Here is a 19,028-nt window from a genome sequence, read left to right on the forward strand (position 1 = left end):
AGGGTTGAACTCCATCTGCCACTCCTCAGCCCAGCTCTGCATCATATCCAAGTCCCTTTGCAGCCGACAACAGCCCTCCTCACTATCCATAACTCCACTAATCTTCGTATCATCTGCAAATTTACTGACCCACCCTTCGACTCCCTCTTCCAAGTCATTAGTAAAAATTACAAACAGCAGAGGACCCAGAACTGATCCCGGCGGAATTCCACTTGTAACTGGGCTCCAGGCTGAATATTTACCATCTACCACCACTGTCTGACTTCGACCGGTTAGCCAGTTCTCTATCCAACTGGCCAAATTTCCCACTATCCCATGTCTCCTGACTTTCCACATAAGCCTATCATGGGGAACCTTATCAAATGCCTTAATAAAATCCATGTACACTACATCCACTGCTCTATCCTCATCCACATGCTTGGTCACCTCCTCAAAGAATTCAATAAGACTTGTAAGGCAAGACCTACCCCTCACAAATCTGTGCTGGCTGTCCCTAATCAAGCAGTGTCTTTCCAGATATCATAAATCCTATCCCTCAGTACCCTTTCCATTACTTTGCCTACCACCGAAGAAAGACTAACTGGCCTGTAATTCCCGGGTTATCCCTATTCCCTTTTTTGAACAGGGGCACAACATTCGCCACTCTCCAGTCCCCTGGCACCACCCCCATTGACAGTGAAGACGAAAAGATCATTGCCAACGGCTCTGCAATTTCCTCTCTTGGTTCCCACATAATCCAAGGATATATCCTGTCAGGCCCAGGGGACTTGTCTATCCTCAAGTTTTTCAAAATGCCCAACACATCTTCCTTCCTAACAAGTATCTCCTCTAGCTTACCAGTCCATTTCATACTCTCCTCTTCAACAATACGGTCCCTCTCATTTGTCAGTACTGAAGAAAAGTACTAATTCAAGAACTCTCCTATCTCTTCCGACTCAATACACAGTCTCCCACTACTGTCCTTGATCGGACCTACCCTCGTTCTCGCCATTCTCATATTTCTCACATACGCATAAAAGGCCTTGGGGTTATCCTTGATCCTACCCGCCAAAGATTTTTCATGCCCTCTCTTAGCTCTCCTAATCCCTTTCTTCAGTTCCCTCCTGGCTATCCTGTATCCCTCCAACGCTCTTTCTAAACCTTGTTTCCTCAACCTTATGTAACCTTCCTCCTTACAAGACATTCAATCTCCCTCGTCAACCAAGGTTCCCTCACACGACCATCTCTTTCATGCCTGACAGGTACATACATATCAAGGACAAGTCGTATCTGTTCCTTGAAAAAGTTCCACATTTCAACGACATCCTTCCCTGACAGCCTATGCTCCCAATTTATGCTCCTCAGATCCTGTCTTGCAGCATCGTATTTACCCTTCCCCCAATTGTAAAACCTGCCCTGTTGCAAGCACCTATCTCTCTCCATAACCAAGGTGAAAGTCACAGAATTGTGGTCACCATCACCAAAATGTTCACCCACTAACAAGCCCATCACTTGTCCCAGTTCGTTACCAAGTACCAAATCCAATATGGCCTCCCCCCTGGTCAGACAATCTACATACTGAGTTAGAAAAGCTTCCTGGACACACTGCAAAAACACTGCCCCATCCAATCTACTTGATCGAAAGAGCTTCCAATCAATATTTGAGAAGTTGAAATCGCCCATGACTACTACCCTGTGGCTTCTGCACCTTTCCAAAATCTGTTTCCCAATCTGTTTCTCCACATCTGCTGCTATTGGGGGGGGCTATAGTAAAGCTATAGTAAACACCCAACAACGTGACTGCTCCTTTCCTATTTCTGACTTCAGCCCATACTACCTCCAAAGGCAGATCCCCCTCAAACTGCCTTTCTGCAGCCGTTATACCATTTCTAATTAGCAACGCCACACCCCCTCCTTTTTTACCACACCCCCTAATCTTACTGAAATATCTGTAACCAGGAACCTCCAACAACCATTCCTGTCCCTCTTCTATCCACGTTTCCGTGATGGCCACAACATCGTAGTCCCAAGTACTGATCCACGCCTTAAGTTCACCCACCTTATTTCTGATACTCCTTGCGTTGAAGTATACACACTCGAGCCCATCTGTGTCCGCACGTATTCCCCGTCAGTGCTACCTTCTCCACAGCCTCCCTACATTCTTGGACATCCTGAAAACAGCTAACCTACTTGCTGGACTACAAGTCCGGATCCCATCCCCTTGCCAAATTAGTTTAAACTCCCCCCGAAGAGTGCTAGCAAACCTACCTCCCAGGATATTGGTGCCCTGCTGGTTCAGGTGCAACCCGTCCTGCTTGTACAGGTCCCACCTTCCCCAGAATGCGGTCCAATTGTCCAAATACCTGAAGCCCTCCCTCCTACACCATCCTTGCAGCCACATGTTCAACTGCACTCTCTCCCTATTCCTTGCCTCACTGTCACGTGGAAAGCGACATACTGTCCCTTTCTCTTGTTCTCTCTATCGTACCTTAGTCCCTCCGAGCTGCCGCACCAGGTTCAATGTGAACTCCTCGCCTGTATCCTTTGCATCGCGACGTTGCGACTCGTCGCGATCTCCTTCGTCCTCCTCCTGTTCTGCGTCGGAATTTTCCAACAGCGTCTTAACATCCATTTCCATCGCCGCCATGTTGTCGATCGCTGTCCGTACGCATGCGCAGCTCCGGCCCTGCCCCATCCATAAAACGTTTTAATTTTTAAAGAGTAAAAACGAATAAAAGTGCCCATTTACAAGTAACAAATAAATATTATATATATCCTGCTGATATCCTAAAATATATATAAAATTTCAATTTATTGATTTTGTCTAGAGCATATGACCTTGACGGAGTGAGGGGTCAGAGGTCGATGGTGAAAGGTTGTGGTTTTGTTGATTTCTGTGAACTTGCTGTCATTTATTGAGACTAGATGAGGGAACGATAAAACTGTATAAAATGAGGTTCTTTCCTGGATTAAAACCTTTATGTGCAGGAGTTTCCTTCTACATTTCTCGAAAAAGCTCTTCAGGTATTGCCAAGTAATAAGTTTTTCTTTCAATCTCCTGTGTTACTGGTTTGCATGTTATTTTTTAAAATCTCCACGTGTTTAATTGCGGTCTCGCCAATGTTGCTGATCTTATGTACCATTCTGAATATTTCACACGTATGGAAAGCCTAGGTTATGTGTATCTACTGAAAATGAGGACTGTTGTTTCAATCATGATCTTATGGTTGAAGTTTAGGTGAAGCAGAAATTGTCAGTTCTGCCAGCCTTAACGCAAAAAAAAAATTTCCTCATACTTGAAGTACAACCAAACTGATGATTTCTAGATTCTGATCTCTTTTCGTTGCTAAGATTGGGAGAAACAATTGTTCTTAATGTGTAGTTAAAGTGTTGCATTGGCTTAAATTGTCACGTTAGTAAAATGCTTCTTCTATGTAACTGGAACTTTACTTCAATCTTCTTTTCCATTTCTTGCAGTTTGTGGAAGATTGTGGGCAGGCCAATGGATGAGATCATGTTCCAGAACTTCACAAATTATGAAAGAAGGCAACCAAGATAGTATAATGCTAAAGCACTTTATTTCAAAAATAAAATCAACAGGCCCAATTTCAGTAGCAGAATATATGAGGGAAGTTTTAACCAATCCTGTCACAGTATGTATTTCCTCATTGACTATTAAAACTTGGCATCTTTGCAATGGTTGTTATTTTAATGCTACAAATTAAACCACACAATAAAAACTCTCCCCTCTGAGTTAGAATATTGTGAATTCCACTCCTGGTGTAGGACTTGAGCACAAAAATCAAGGTTACTCTCCAGTCAAGAAAGTGCTGCAGTCTTGGAGGTGCCAGAATTCAAGTAATACAGGACCCTTCTGTTTTCTTGGGTAGTTATAAAACATACAGTTGCGTTAATTTGAGGACGAATAGGATCATTATCCCTCACCCCTTGGCCGATATTTATCCCTCAGTCAACTTCACATCTCTCCATTATCAGGTGGTTGATTGTGAAATCTTGTTATATACAAATTCACTGCTGTATTTCTTACATTACAGTGATTACACACCAAAATACCTCATTTGCAATAAGGTTTTTTTGAGACATGCTGACAGTATGAAAGAGTTTTGCTTTTTTATCTTTTTTTCTTTTTTTTTCTTTAGTTGTACTTGTGTTGATAGTTACTGAACAGTCTTCTACTCCTGCAATTAGCATGCTGTATATTAAAAAAATTGATGTAATTCATCAAAGGGTTTCTTTTAATGGGCATTGTTAACTGAAAATATTTGTGTACTCTGTTCCAGGGATATTATCAACACAGAGATGTTCTCGGACCACAGGGAGACTTCATTACCTCACCTGAAATTAGTCAGATTTTTGGAGAAGTAAGTCTAGCAGTGCATTGTGTAATTGTTTTGATTCTGTGGAACCCTGAAAAGTCAAAAGCAAGAAAGCTATTTCCTTACTATTGCTTGTACAAAATAGATAAAGGTTAGCAGAGTAATTTTGATTGTCATAAATTAGGATTTAATTGAATTTTAGAATGTAACCTATTATAGAATGGCTAATAGCCTATGCATTACTAAAATTGACTCTTTCCCCCCCCCCCATCCCAGATCCAGCCCTCCAAATCGGCACTGTCTTCTTGAACTGTCCTACCTGCCAGCTTCCTTCCCACCTATCTGCTCCACTCTTCTGTCCAACCTATCACTATTACCCCCCACCTGCATTACCTATTGCCTTCCGAGCTACCATCCCCCTACCCAACTCCCACTTTACTTACTTATTTCTCAGCTTCCCCCGCCCCACCTCCCCAATTCCTGATGAAGGGCTATGCCCGAAATGTCGACTCTCCTGCTCTTTGGATGCTGCCTGACCTGCTGTGCTTTTCCAGTGCAAATGTTTTGACTTTGGTCTCCAGCACTTGCAGTCTTCACTTTCTCCTAAAATTGACTGATACAAATGGTAATCATTTTTGGTGAAATGGGAATTTTCCTCCTGCTTATTATCTCTAGGCTAATTCTAAGTTCATGAGATGAATGGCCAATCAACCAAATTGGATGTTGTTAGAACAGCATTGAAAAGACCCATGCTTCAGCTTCGTTAATTTTCCTATTACAGAGGAACCTTGATTATCCGGCATTCGATTAACTGAATTTTGGATTATCCGAACAAGATCGCAGGTCCCGATGCTTGGCTAACTGTTATCCGGCATTCAGTTAACTGAACGAAATAGTCACTGTCCTTTGGATAATTGAGGTTCCTCTGTATACCCATCAAAGAAAACTTTTACAAGATTGTTAAAATACTTGCTAAAGAGGAAGTTAAAGAATGAAAGAGAGTTGGGTGCTGATTCTTGAGCTAGATTCCAATTTTAATTGATCATGGTGTATCAAGTTGTTAAAGTTTAATATATATATTGAAGTGTTTCCATTGATAAGGAGGGTGCATTGCATAGATAATAGTAATGCTGCACTATTAGATTCACTGTAGTTACTTAATAATTCCTGTATTTAAATTGGACTAGTTAAATTAAACAGTTATCTAAAAGTATTTTTTTCTCCTCCACGCCAAGCTACTTGGAGTGTGGTGCATAAGCGAATGGATGGCTGCTGGTAAACCAAAAACACTTCAACTAGTAGAACTTGGACCTGGCAGGGGTACTTTAGCGAGTGATGCTCTAAGGGTAAGATATCAATTATTTCTTAATTTTACAACTTGTCAAACCTAAATCCCAAAGTGTGAATTTTCTTATGAATATTTCTGTCTTGTCTCCAATGCTTTTAAACATTGTGATAGCATATAGCAATTATGGTTCTCTTTTAGAATTTTCTTTAATTCATCCAAAGCCTTCACTGTTATGACTTCACAGTGTTTGATGATTATGAAAGTATATGCAAAACTCCTACATCAAATATTGTACTATTTGAAGAAAGAGTGAGGAAATATATTTGACAGTTTAATTTCAACATTATCAGAGATATGTGCTCATTGTTTTCATCACACTGTCAATTTCTATAAATTTAGCTAAGCAAAACTGACTTTTCAGTATTTTAGTTAAATGCAATTTTTCTGATTTAAAGGATGCACATTTGAGACTTGGCACTTTCCTTCCTTCCTCCTATGAGGCTTGAGGAATTTATAAATGTTGAAAAGTTCACTAATGGCAAATCCCTTGCCTATCTAAGATAAGTGAAAGTTAGTGACATGGTGGAAATCTGTCACTACCCTTCTGTTACTTTTTAAAAAAAATATCTATAGAAAATATTGACCACAACCAAATTCAAAGCCACTTAGAGGGTGGAAATTGTGTGGCAAATAACTCACCTCTGATTCCCCCTCTCAAGCCATCATCTACATGGTACAGTTTAACAAAACTAATTGTTGGGATAGAAGAATTGTCCAGTGAAGAAAGATTAAATTAACTGGATCTATATTTTTTTGGAGTTTTAAAAAATGAGGTAATCTCATTCAAATACACAAAATCCTGTTGAGATTGACAGTGCAGAGAGAGGAGAATGTTTCCACTGACTTAGTGGTCTAGAATCAAGGCATTCTGCCTCAGAATGAGGGGTAAACGTTTTAGGATCGAGACAAGGAGAATTCTTTTTCACTCAATGAGTCATAGTTCTTGACAGGATGACACCACATGATCAGCAGTGATGAGGACTCTGGGCAGCAGAATACTACACTAAGGATGTGTACATAACTTGCAGATAGACAGAAACAAAAGTGTTTTTCTGTTAAGTAAATCTATTTGCAATTTTCAAATAAATTGAACAGACACCTTTTATCATTCCAGAATGAGAATGGTAGTTCTGTGTTAAGGAGCACAATACATGGATACAACATTTACCACCGCAGAGTTTTTCAAAGTTGTTTCCAGACCCTAGTGAAATCTTACGAATTTTTTATTTTTAATGTGACACTCCAATTTTCCACAGGGAATAGGTAAGATAATAAATATTTAAATATTGTTGAATAAATAAAGGAAGGGACAAAATTATGGTGAGGCATTTAATAAATACACAATCTTGGTTTTATATTGTGATATTTCCTTTTTATATAAGGAGATTATTTTTTATTGTCATTTACTTCAAATACACTTCTTATAAAAAAAACTTTAATTTTAACAATTAACCTGTATTTATACAATTAGGTTTTCAGCCAACTCAATTCTATGTTGAAGGAATCTGAAATTTCAGTGCATTTGGTTGAGGTGAGCCCAAAGCTTGGTGAAGTTCAAGCGCAGCTTCTGACTGAAGGAGAGCAGCATTTAAGACATGATCCAAATGGTGCAATTTATAAAACAGGTACAACCAAAACAGGGCTTCCAATCTCCTGGTACAAGGATCTACAGGATGTACCCAGAGGTGAGACCACTCAACAATTAAGTAAAATGTAAAAGAAGAAAAACTAAGAAAATAACTTGTAACATAATGAAATAAAATAGAAAAATTTAAATGTGGGGGACATACTTTACCTAAGTGTGACAGAAGAAAATGTGATACCTGGGACATACCATAAACATCATCTTTGCAGAGGGACATCTTAAATAGATGAAGTTGATTAAATATGTTGTAATTTATAAATTATTCTGAAATCTGCCTACTTAATTTATTTGCGTGAATTTGGTTATGGTTTTTATTTACTATTATTAGATTCAAAATATTGCATCAATGCTGCAGTTCAGTACTATCTCTGCACTTATTTCCTGAAAATTAGATGCTCAGGTTGTTTCAAAATCATTCTACTCTATACTAACCATATACAGTTGACTACTTGCCTATAGTTTCCCATTCTTAACACTGTAAAAGTTTCATCAGAATTGCGTTCACACCTTTTAAACCCGATCTGTTATCGGCTGGATGGATGAGTCTAATTATCTGTTTATTTGTAATTCAGAAAGGTTAGAGGGAAAGAACATCCTTTTCCTATAGTTGCTTGACACATTAACAATCTAGATGAAGGAACTGAGGGCATTCTGGCTAGGTTTGCAAAGACAGGTAGAGGAACAGGTAGCATTGAGGAGGCAGGGAGGCTGTAGAAGGATTCGGACAGGTTACGAGAGCGAGCAAAGAAGTGGCAGACTGGGTACAATGTGGGAAAACGTGAGGTTGTGCACTTTTGAGGAAGAATAGAGGCATGGACTGTTTTCTAAATGGGGAGAAAATTCAGAAGTCTGAAGTCAAAGAGAACTTGGGAATTCTAGTCCAGGATTGACTCAAGGTAAACTTGCAGGTTGAGTCAGTAGTTAGGAAGGTAAATGCAATGATGGCATTTATTTTGAGAGGACTTGAATGTAAGAGCAGGGATGTACTTCCAAGGCTCTATAACACTCTGATCAGGCCACATTTAGAGTATTGTGCCCAATTTTGGGCCCCATATCTCAGGAAGGATGTACTGACCCTGGGGCGTGTTCAGAGGAGGGTCACAAGAGTAGTCCCAAGAATGAAAAGCTTAATATTTGAGGAGTGTTTGAGGACTCTGGGTTTATACTGGATGTAATTTCGAAAGATGAGGGGGTATCTAATTGAATGATACAGAATACTGAATGGCCTGGACAGAGTAGATGTAGGGAAGATGTTTCCATTGGTAGGAGAGACCATGGACCATAGACCCGAGAGCATAGCCTTAGAGTAAAGGGAAGACCTTTTCAGAATGGAGATAAGGAGAAATGTCTTCAGCCAGAGAGTGGTAAATCTGTGGAATTCATTGCCACAGAAGGCTGTGGAGGCCAGGTCATTGAGTACATTTAAGACTGAGACGGATATGTTTTGAGTATCAAGGGGATCAAGGGTTATGGGGAGAAAGTGGGAAATGGGGTTGAGGAACTTCTCAGCCATGACTGAATGGTGGAGTAGACTTGATGGACTGAATGGCCTAATTTCTGTTCCTATGTCTTATGGTTTTATGGAAAGATTGCTATTAATTGTAAAATATTGTTGGAATCAAGAAATGGTTTTTCTGCCTTATTAACATATAAATGTGATCCATCTGTGGTCCATTCTTTTTCAGGATTCAGCTTTTATATTGCACATGAGTTTTTTGATGTACTTCCAATACACAAGTTCCAGGTAATATATCAAATTTGGCAAGCTACTAACAATACTGATCTGTATCTCTTTCCCACCTTTATTTCCTAATTTCATTTCGTTAATCTTACATAGCCTACTTCACCCAAGAGGTGTAAGTGAATCATTTAGGATAATATATTTGATAGAAATTTTCCATTGACCCTCATTGTTTCAAAGCAACTGAAAAATTTTCATTTTAACCATATTAACATTTGTTATTGTGAAACTCAAATATGTTTGTTACGCTTGTTTTTTTAAAACTGAAGTCCACTACATACTTAGAATCCAACAGTTACAGCATTTGCATCAAGCATGTTTGTTTAAATAAATTAACTTGCATATGAAACATGATTTTGGTCTTGACATCAGCTGGTATTGTGCCGTTATAAAGGAAGCTTGCTAAAATAGCAGCCTGTCTACAGTTTCGCTTACCACTAAAATCTTGTACTTGTGTTACTCTGGCCTGAAATCTTCTGCAGAAAATGGCAGTGGACGTACAGAATTGCAATACACATCCCTTGACTCAACCTATTTTTGCATTGGGCAGAATTGAGGTGTTTTCTGATTTGCACGTCTCTGGTTCATGGAGACAGAGCACACATACCTCAGTCAGATCTCATTTGCGCTCGTGGGATAACCAAAATGCAGCTTTAGATCTGGCAGAAGGTCACAGACTGACATAGCTCTTTGGAATGTTGGGATATGCTTTTGGAGAGGTAAAGTACCCTATCAATATGGAACCTGTGGTAGAGGAAAGGTGCCTTTGAGATTGTTAGAAGTGGACATGCCTGTGTTCCAAGTAGTATAGGAACTCTTTGGAAGTGTCAAGAAAGCTAGCAAGAGAACATAGGAACAACAGTAGTCCATTCAGGCCAACGAGCCTGCTCTGCCATCCTAGGAAATGTTTGATCACCTCCTGAATGCTGTTCTCACAAAGACTAGGTCTCATCAAGCTGCTATACAAGTGCAGCAAGTTATCTTTGCTTCTGCACTTCAGTCCTCTTGAAATGAATGTGAACATACCATTTGCCTTTCTAATTGCTAGCTGCACTTTTGTGCTTTTTTTTTAATTTGGGGAGAAGAACTCCTAGATCTCTTGGGTTACTTGCATTTGCCAACCGTTTAAGAAATATTCTATTTTTTTCTACTAAAGCAAATAACTTCATATTTATTTATTTTTGATCCTGCTGCCATGTTTCAGTTCATTTATTTAGACTGCCCAAATCCCATAAAGCCTTGCACACTGTTCAGAAATTACATTCTCACCCCGTTTGGTGTCATCAGGAAATATGCAAACATTGCAGTTAATTTTATTTCAACCCACCACACATGATAAAACACAGCCACCTTCAGGATGACCTTGTTTTTACATACATTTGAATAATCTTTTTTTGGAGTGAACTGAATTAAAGCAAAGTTTACAAAATAAAAGGAACTAAACAAAAAAAAAACCAAAACAGCCTGCAGGCTGTGTGTTTGAATACTCCTTTTGCAAAACTATTTGCAGGGAAATTGAATGCAGAACAGCAATATTGCCACCATTTGAGAAACATGTTTCTTGCATCAACCAATGGAAACTGCTGAGGGTGAATAGTGAAAATCTTGCCCCTGAACAGTCTCAAACCACTATTTTTTTTTATTTAAAAAAGACTGCTTTTGTTACATATTGTGCCTTTTTCTTAAATAAGGTAAACTCTGGCAAAATTGATCAGTTAATTTACCAAGCGTGCAATAAAATATGAACTGTACATGTTTCAACCTGAGCCATGATTTTCAAATTCATAACTGCTCACCACTTGCAGAAAACGAAGCTTGGATGGCGTGAGGTATTGATAGACATTGAACCAAATTCACCTGAAAAACTTCGGTTTGTTCTAGCACCTCATGCTACTTTGGCTTCCAAAGCATTAATTCAGGTGAGATTTTTTTTAAAAAAATTGCACCTGTATTTGTAGAGTTTGTTCACTTTTTAACTATCCAAGTCAATGAATTCCTTCAAAGCCCTCCTGCATAAAGAAGATTTGAGCCAAATGTACAATAAGGTTAGAGCAGAAAAGTGGGAAAATCCTAGCAGGAATTCATGGTGAAAACATCCACTTTAAAAACAGTTGAAATAAAAAGCTCCTGTACAGTATTTATCACATTTGCTGTACAAAGAAGTTTAAAAAAAGGACAGGATAGAAAGCTCAGTAATCTTTATCTTGGGTTAGCTTGTTTTTCATATTGTACTGTGACGCATCAAAGTAATGGGCAAATATACCATGCCACAAAGGATGGTGATCAACGGTTCTCCGTACAATTCTATATTATGTCTTTCAGATTTGGATTAATCATATGGTTAAGCAGCTCTAACTGCAAAACCTCTGGTGAGAATGAACTTGAATTGCTTCTGGAGACATGTGGAGGTCCTTAAAATGGATGACTGTGAAATTAGAAGTGTGTGTAAATAATTGAACAACTCGAGAGCTGCAATAAGAATATTGACTATTGTGGAATCTTGTATTCCTTTATATAAGTTCTGTGATTGCTCTAATCCATTAGCAGTGGGTTGTATAACTTCTGATACGTATATTAAAAGTTAGGTTTGATTAGAGCTTTCCTATTTTGGGTATAAAAGCAGAAAGTTTTAGATAAACTTAGCAGGTTTGGGAGCATCTCTAGAGAGAGAAATGGGCATTTGCTTTTGATGTTTAGTGAATTCAGTGTACAAATTCACCAGTTTTAACAAAATATCTGGAAGGCGGTGACCTAGTGGTCTTACCACAAGATTATTAATCCAAAAACTCAGCTAATGTTCTGGGATCTTGGTTTGAATTACACCACGTCGTTTTGGTGGAATTTGAATTCAATAATAAATGTCTGGAATTAAGAATCTACTGATGACCATGAAACTGCTGCCAGTTGTCAGAAAAGCCCATCTGGTTCACTACTGTCCTTCGGGGAAGGAAATTGGCCATCCTCAACTGGCCTGGGTTAAATGTGTCTCCAGACCCACAGCAATGTGGCTGACTCTCAACAGCCCTCTGAAATGGCCGAGTATCCATTCAGTTCAAGGGCAAGAGGGATGGGCATTAAAATCTGGCGAGCCAGTGATGCCCATGTCCCATGTGTGAATAAAAAATGTGAGGGAAAAGGTTGCCTAAATAAATCAGGCAATAGGCATCATTATATTATTGGTGACTGTTCAGAACTGATTAAATACCCATTTTTCTCTATATTTTTAAAATTTATTTTGGAAGCTGAAATATGCCAGTTCTACTCAGTGATTCTTCTTTGCCTGTAGTAGAAATCTTTAATTTTCTTTCCAAATAGAGCGATGATGAAAGAGACCATATAGAGATATGCCCTGAGGCTGGTATCATTGTTCAGAATCTAGCCAGCAGGATCACTGAAGATGGGGGAGCAGCGCTGATTGCTGACTATGGCCATAATGGAACAAAAACTGACACATTTAGAGTAAGTTCAATTAAACATATTCTTAACAAACCTTTAGTGTTCATAGATCTCCGATCAAACTACTGAAGCCCAGACATCTGCCACAGAGCTGCAATTCATTTTCTTTACAGGTTTGTATCCTATCATTATTAAATGTGGATTTTTGTACTGTGTTTCATACTTTGTGTTCTGTAGAATTTAAATAAAAGTTGAATCACCAGCTGTTAAGTTTACATGAGACTCCTTACTGCACTGTGGAAAACTGAGTTAGATATTATAATAGCACATCTTAACTCTACAACTCGCATACATCAAACTATGCTCCTCAGTAGCAATCTTAACAGGTGCATGGTTTGTTTGGGTGGTAGTTACTGTTTTTCAGCTGTGTCCCTATGACCTTAGCTAGTCATAGAGAGGTTAACATTGACACCAGCGTGAATAAACACAAAACAGTACAGTAGAAGTTATTGATGTGATCTGAAAGCTCTTTTTAAAAAAATTTTCATCCGGGTATTAACTTGACCCATCCAGTAAATAAATGGTTTTCAAAATACAATACTCCCTTTGGCTAACTATGTTTTCAATAGACATTTCATAAATGAAACGTTTTCATAGCGATAGCTTTTTTGAATTTTTATTTAGAGAAACTTGATGTATTTTTGCTGCCAAACTATTCCCCACTATCATTGAAAGGACCGTTATAATGTATTGATCTCCAAAAGGAACTAGTCTTTATTATTTCCACAATTATTTCAAAATTTGCATTTTAATTAAACCCGCTATGGTTGAAAGGTGATGAACGTTTTTAAGTCTTCCAGGTTTATGTAGTAGAAAATAGTCACAGTCAGAGTCTAAAGGGTTTTTTTTGGCATTTAGCTATTTCAACTTGGTGAATCACAAATATTAATTTCAAGATCTCCTTTTGAAATTTCATGTTGACCTTTTGAGTATGTACTGGCAATATCAGTGCAATGTGACATCACTGTTTCTATACCATTGCTAATCTAATGCCATCTTACATTTGAAAGTGTCAGGGTAAATGGATTTGTTGAGATGAAGGAAGTACAGAATCATATTAAGTCAATGAAGTATTGATTTGCTGTAGTCCATCTCAGCTGTACAATAAGCTGAAGCACATTGCTGAGTTATATTTCCACAGAAGTCTCAGCTAAACAAAAAGATATCAATTTATAGAATACTGCCAATTTATAGAATACTACCACCCCATTTTCTTGCTCATTTTCTTTTATTATTTAAGTCAGTTGTTTTTAAGAGAGGACATTCTTTTCAGCATAATTTAAGTGTTAAGTTAGCAGGGTTGACATTCAGGTGTTTTCCAGGTGGTGAAAGGATGTCAGGTTGAGGCCAAATGTGGCTTACATCTCATTGGCACATCTTTCAAATCCATTCATGTGACTTCCTTTACGAAAATAACTCCGGCCTAATTAATTGAATACCATCAAAAACATTTTTCATAGAGTGCATATTGTCTTTTTATTTTATGAATAGTAAATGACTCTGAATAAACTATTTCTCATTTGGTTGCTTCTACAGATGGTCACTCAAGTACAGACAGATAAAAATCCATGATTTAGTCTCCACTTAGGAGATAACCTCAGATAATATTGATATTTTTCTGCCACTATGATTTGTTTTTATGCTTAATAACCATTATTTGTAAAGGGTTTTCGTGGACATCAGCAGCATGATGTGCTCACAGCACCTGGAACTGCAGACCTGACTGCAGATGTCGATTTCAGCTACCTTCGGCAAATGACAAAGGGTAAAGTGTCCTCCCTAGGACCAATTCCCCAGCATGAGTTTTTGAAGAATATGGGCATTGATGTGAGACTTCAGGTATGATGTTACCAGCACCAATGTATATAATCTTCTGTTTTTCTGTCTTCATATTAGTCTGTTTTTGTCTTCGTTCCAGTGTAAATCCCAAACCACATGATCTTCTCCTGAGCGGTCATTGGCAATTTCCTCAGGAGTTGAATTTTCAAACTGAGGCCCTGGACTCCAAGAGTCCTCATAATGCAGTTTTGTTTTGGTACTTGTTGACTTACTAGAACAAAACTGTGTTGCTTTAAATACAAAACAAGTTTTCTGCAACAAGAGCACTGATTTAGTTGGAGTGATAAAGAGCCGTAACAGATGTTTTCAACAAGTGATTTGAACAAGAGACCAGTTCCCAATATGTACTGCATAATTAGTGCTAATCATATCTTTTCCTCACCTTGTGCTGTATAAGTTAGTCTTAGTTTCATAAATCTGAATGAATACTGCTGTCAAAAATGAATATATTTTGCAGTAAATTAGGAATGAAATGCTTCACCATTGGCATTTCCATATTAAGAAGTGAACACTTGTTGTTCTAATTCTTCAGTTTTTCCTCTTTTCTGAAGTTTCTGGATCATCTCAATTAATGCAGTTTCACTGTTCCCTCATCAGAGTTGCTATTTCTCAGCAGTGGGGTTTAGGTAATGATGGATAACAAGGTAATGGAGAGAGATAGGTTATGGCAGCCTTACAAGCCTTAACATCAGCCAACATGCATCTAAGTAAATTTTCCAGCAGGTGTATTTTCAGGATCAAGAACCTCAGTGATATTCTCTAATGTGGAGAGATAGCAGTGGACTTGAACAAATGTCACTGCTCAGCTTATTCAGCACAAAACTTCATCCAACTTGGAACTTTGTTTTGTACAGCTCTGTTATATTCAGTGAGCTGGTTACCTCTGCATTGCATTTCTACTTCTACTTCTAGACAGCACATTGCAAAACAATCCTTTAGAGTCAGAGATGTACAGCAGGGAAACAGACCATTCAGTCCAACCTGTCCATGCTGACCAGATATCCCAACCCAATCTAGTCCCACCTGCCAGCACCCGGCCCATATCCCTCCAAACACTTCCTATTCATATACCCATCCAAATGCCTCTTAAATGTTGCAATTGTACCAGCCTCCACCACATCCTCTGGCAGCTCATTCCATACACGTACCACCCTTTGCATGAAAAAGTTGCCGCTTAGGTCTCTTTTATATCTTTCCCCTCTCACCCTAAACCTATGCCCTCAAGTTCTGGATTTCCTGACCCCAGGGAAAAGACTTTGCCTAAAATTCATAGCAAAGTCAGCAATTTCTAAGCTTTTCTTTTATTTAAATTGACAAGTTACAGTAGAGAGCACAAATGTTTGCTTGTCTACTTTCTCTGTTCATTTGCTGACCTCGAGGTAGGTGCTCTTCATGACTGCATTGTGAGGAAACATGGTTAGAGAAAAAGTACCTGGTTTTCATGTTCTTTTTGTTACACAGAGTTATACAGCATGGAAACAAACCCTTCAGTCCAACTTGCCCACACCAACCAGATATCCTAAACTGATCTAGTCCTATTTGCCAGCATTTGCCCATATCCCTTCCTATCTATGTCCCCATCCAGATGATTTTCTAAATGTTGTAATTGTACCCACCTCAACCATCTCCTCTGGCAGCTCATTCCATAAGTACACCACCCTCTGTATGAAAAGGTTGCTCCTCAGGTCCCTTTTAAATCTTTCCCCTCTCAGTTTAACCTAAGCCTTCTACTTTAGGGCTCTCCTACCCTGAGAAAAATACTTTGTCTATTCACTCTATCCATGCCCCTCATGATTTTAGAAACCTCTATAAGGTCACCTTTCAGCCTCCAATCCTCCAGGGAAATATGGCCCAGACTGTTCAGCCTCTCCCTATAGCTCAAACCCTCTAATCCCAGCAGCACCCTTTTAATCTATTCTGAACCCTTTCCAAGTTTAACAGCATCTTTCCTATAGCAGGAAGACCAGAATTGGAGGCCACTTTTAGAACACTGCCGTACCAATGTCCTGTGCAGTTGAAACATGTCCCAACTCCTTTATACAATGCACTGACCAATGAAGGCAAGCGTGCCAGATGCCATCTTCACCACCCTGTCCACCTGCAAATGCATTTTCAAGGAACTATGAACCTGCACCCCTAGGTCACCAACCCAGTTTAATATCATTGTCTCCTACCCCATTCCACATTTTGGCTCGTGCATTTATCACCCCCTGCTTTTGCTTCTTATCTTAGGCTTTGCTTCCCATCAGCTTTGTCTCCTTTGCCTTCACCATTGAAGCAGTTTCCTTTTCCAGGATAGAGAGCTCCAAGTAGTGACTATGGTTAATCACTGCCAGAATTCTGCAGCTCCCTTCACTGATTAATGTCTACCACTATATGGGAGCATGATTAAGATGTGAGATTTGTCTTAAAATAGTGTAGATTCTGGAAATCAAGAAAAAAAAAGTGCTGGAGAAACTCAACACGTCTGGTAGCATCTGTGGACAGAAAAATAATGTTAACATTTATAGTCCAGTATGAGTACTTCAGAATAGTTCTAGCTCGGGTCTGGTAAAGTGGCAAGCATTCATGTGTGTCAAGTCTAGTACAATAAAAAGAGCTGATGTGATGCTGGCAACCAGTCAAATTTAATAATACAATAGTGCAATTCAATCTTTAAGAACAAAATAGTTTTCTGATGTTTTAGTAAAGGTTCATCTCTTCAGATGAACTGAGGCCAGACCTCAAGGTGTTTCTTGTAACGGTATTTACTAGCAGGAGTCTGAGTTGGATGGCTGGTTTGAAATGCAGAGTGAGTTCAATCCCTGAACTGTCTGGGATTACCATGAAGGATTCTGCTTCTCAAACTCTCCCCTCAGCTGAGGTATGGTGACTCTCTGGTTAAGCCACCACCAGTCATTTCTAACTAATTAGAGCAGCCATATGGTCTGATAGGACTTTTGAACACTTCATTTACTAATTTAGACATGCTGATATGGCAGCAGTCTGCTTAGATCTACACTTCTCACAGGTCATCACAGGTTATCTCAGAGGTTCAATGACAGATTCATTAAAACTCACCTCTAGATTTGGGTTTTTGGCTGATTTTACTATCATGGCATTCTATAGCCTCTAGAAATTAGGAAAGTGTTGCATCTCATCATTCCTGTCTATACTGAAGAAGTATGTCCACAAATGTAGCGGCTATGTTCACTCTAATTTACAACCAGCAAGTGAATAAGTAACCAGTTAGTTTGTTTAGGTAATTGAGAGCAGCACTTTGGCTAGGAAACTTGAAGCAGTGCAGGAAGTTTTCAAGTGTTACAATTAGATGTATAACAGTAATTGTACAAGCAAATGGCCCTGGTTTGAATTTCTTACTCAAAGGATGTCACCTCCAGCAACATAGCATTCTTTCAATATTCCATGAAGTGTCAATCATGGTTATGAATGCAAAACCAGAAATGGGGCATTTTGACTACATAATGATTTTATAACAAAGTAGCCCTTTTTGATTGACTAATATAGCCTGAGGGGATGAAAGGTACTATATCGATCAATTTTGTCCATCAATACTTCATAACTAGAAGTTTCCTATTATAGTCAGCTTTCTGCATACAAGAAAAATAGTGAGTAGCATCAAAGCTGTGGGCAGGAACGTTCAAAAGTTAGGGTCATATTTTTAAGGTGAGAGAAGATAGATTTTAAAAAGGACACAAGGGGAACTTTTATTTAAACATAGTGTGGTTCATGTGTGTAATGAACATTCGAGGAAATGGTGGATGCCGGTACAGGGACAACACTTAAAAGACATTTGGATAAGTAAATGAATAGGAAAGGCTTGAGGGATGTGGGCCAAGTGCAGGCAGGTGGGACTAGTTTAGTTAGGGAACATGGTTAGCATGAAATGATTTGTTTCCATGCTGTAGACTCTTGTTCTTGTAGTTATTTATAGTTAGTCAACAACCACTCTATTCTCCTTTCAGGTACTGCTCAGGAATACATCTGACCCAGCCACATGTACAGGTTTGATTGATGCCTATGATATGATCATGAATCCTGAGAAAATGGGGAATCGATTCAAGTTTTTTGCCTTGTTACCTTGTGATAGATTAATTTCAAGCAACGATACAAGGAGCATAAAACATGGTCCAACAGCACCACCTGTTGCAGGATTCAGTGAACTGCAGTTGTAAAGAAAGCCATAAGTCACACGCTGAAAAAACCTACAGTATCAAGTTTAGGCTTGGTATCATTATTGTAACATCATTACTGAACTTGTACATATACCTTCAGAAAAGCACAACTTCACAACAAGAAAATGAAAGGGAAATTAATTTATTTCATACTATGTAAATTCAAAACTCAAACTTCACATATTAAATTGTTTTCTAATAATGGTACTGTTCTTATTTTTTAGTATTAAAAATTGTGGCTATTGTTCAAATAAACTTGCTAAATTGCAATTGTACATTAAGCAGTGGATATCATGGCTGCAATGTGTACCATCTGCTTAAAGGAGTGTACACTAACAGGTTCGCCCTTGACTGAAGCAGACTGTTCATTTCTGGATGGCATGAAGCCATGAGAATGATGGGAACAAATGGCAAGTATCCATTCCACTCTTCACTCCAACCACGTGGATGGCTGTCACTTTGTTCTCCCAAACGTCCCTCTACCAATCCTGCTCATTTAACAATATTA

General features: G+C 38.8%; 2 protein-coding genes across 2 annotated transcripts in view; one reads left to right on the forward strand and one right to left on the reverse strand.

The window, feature by feature from the left end:
* Positions 1-2,637, reverse strand: part of cebpz (CCAAT enhancer binding protein zeta) — a 40,090-nt gene extending 37,453 nt beyond the window's left edge. The window contains exon 1 of the mRNA XM_043695536.2: positions 2,468-2,637. Within this exon, the coding sequence (XP_043551471.2) occupies positions 2,468-2,626 (159 nt within the window). The 5' untranslated portion in view covers positions 2,627-2,637. The remainder of the gene's footprint in view (positions 1-2,467) is intronic.
* Positions 2,638-2,863: 226 nt separating this feature from the next.
* On the forward strand, positions 2,864-18,722 carry ndufaf7 (NADH:ubiquinone oxidoreductase complex assembly factor 7). The gene is made up of 10 exons (XM_043695546.2): positions 2,864-3,003; positions 3,457-3,632; positions 4,281-4,361; positions 5,552-5,662; positions 7,136-7,349; positions 8,995-9,053; positions 10,856-10,969; positions 12,366-12,509; positions 14,172-14,345; positions 18,311-18,722. The coding sequence occupies exons 1-10, from the start codon at positions 2,931-2,933 to the stop codon at positions 18,518-18,520; spliced, it is 1,356 nt and encodes a 451-aa protein (XP_043551481.2). The 5' UTR covers positions 2,864-2,930; the 3' UTR covers positions 18,521-18,722.
* The last annotated feature ends 306 nt before the right edge of the window (positions 18,723-19,028 follow it).

Source organism: Chiloscyllium plagiosum, unplaced genomic scaffold, assembly GCF_037043375.1.
Source record: "Chiloscyllium plagiosum isolate Xiang-an unplaced genomic scaffold, Cpla_swu_hap1 HiC_scaffold_10, whole genome shotgun sequence".
In the NCBI taxonomy this organism is placed as follows: Eukaryota; Metazoa; Chordata; class Chondrichthyes; order Orectolobiformes; family Hemiscylliidae; genus Chiloscyllium; species Chiloscyllium plagiosum.

Excerpts from the sequence above, each read along its gene's own strand:
- ndufaf7 (XM_043695546.2), top strand. The coding sequence starts at position 2,931 with ATGAGGTTCTTTCCTGGATTAAAACCTTTATGTGCAGGAGTTTCCTTC. Across the intron at positions 3,004-3,456 it reads TTCTCGAAAAAGCTCTTCAG|TTTGTGGAAGATTGTGGGCA; the intron begins GTATTGCCAAGT and ends CATTTCTTGCAG. Across the intron at positions 10,970-12,365 it reads CTTCCAAAGCATTAATTCAG|AGCGATGATGAAAGAGACCA; the intron begins GTGAGATTTTTT and ends CTTTCCAAATAG.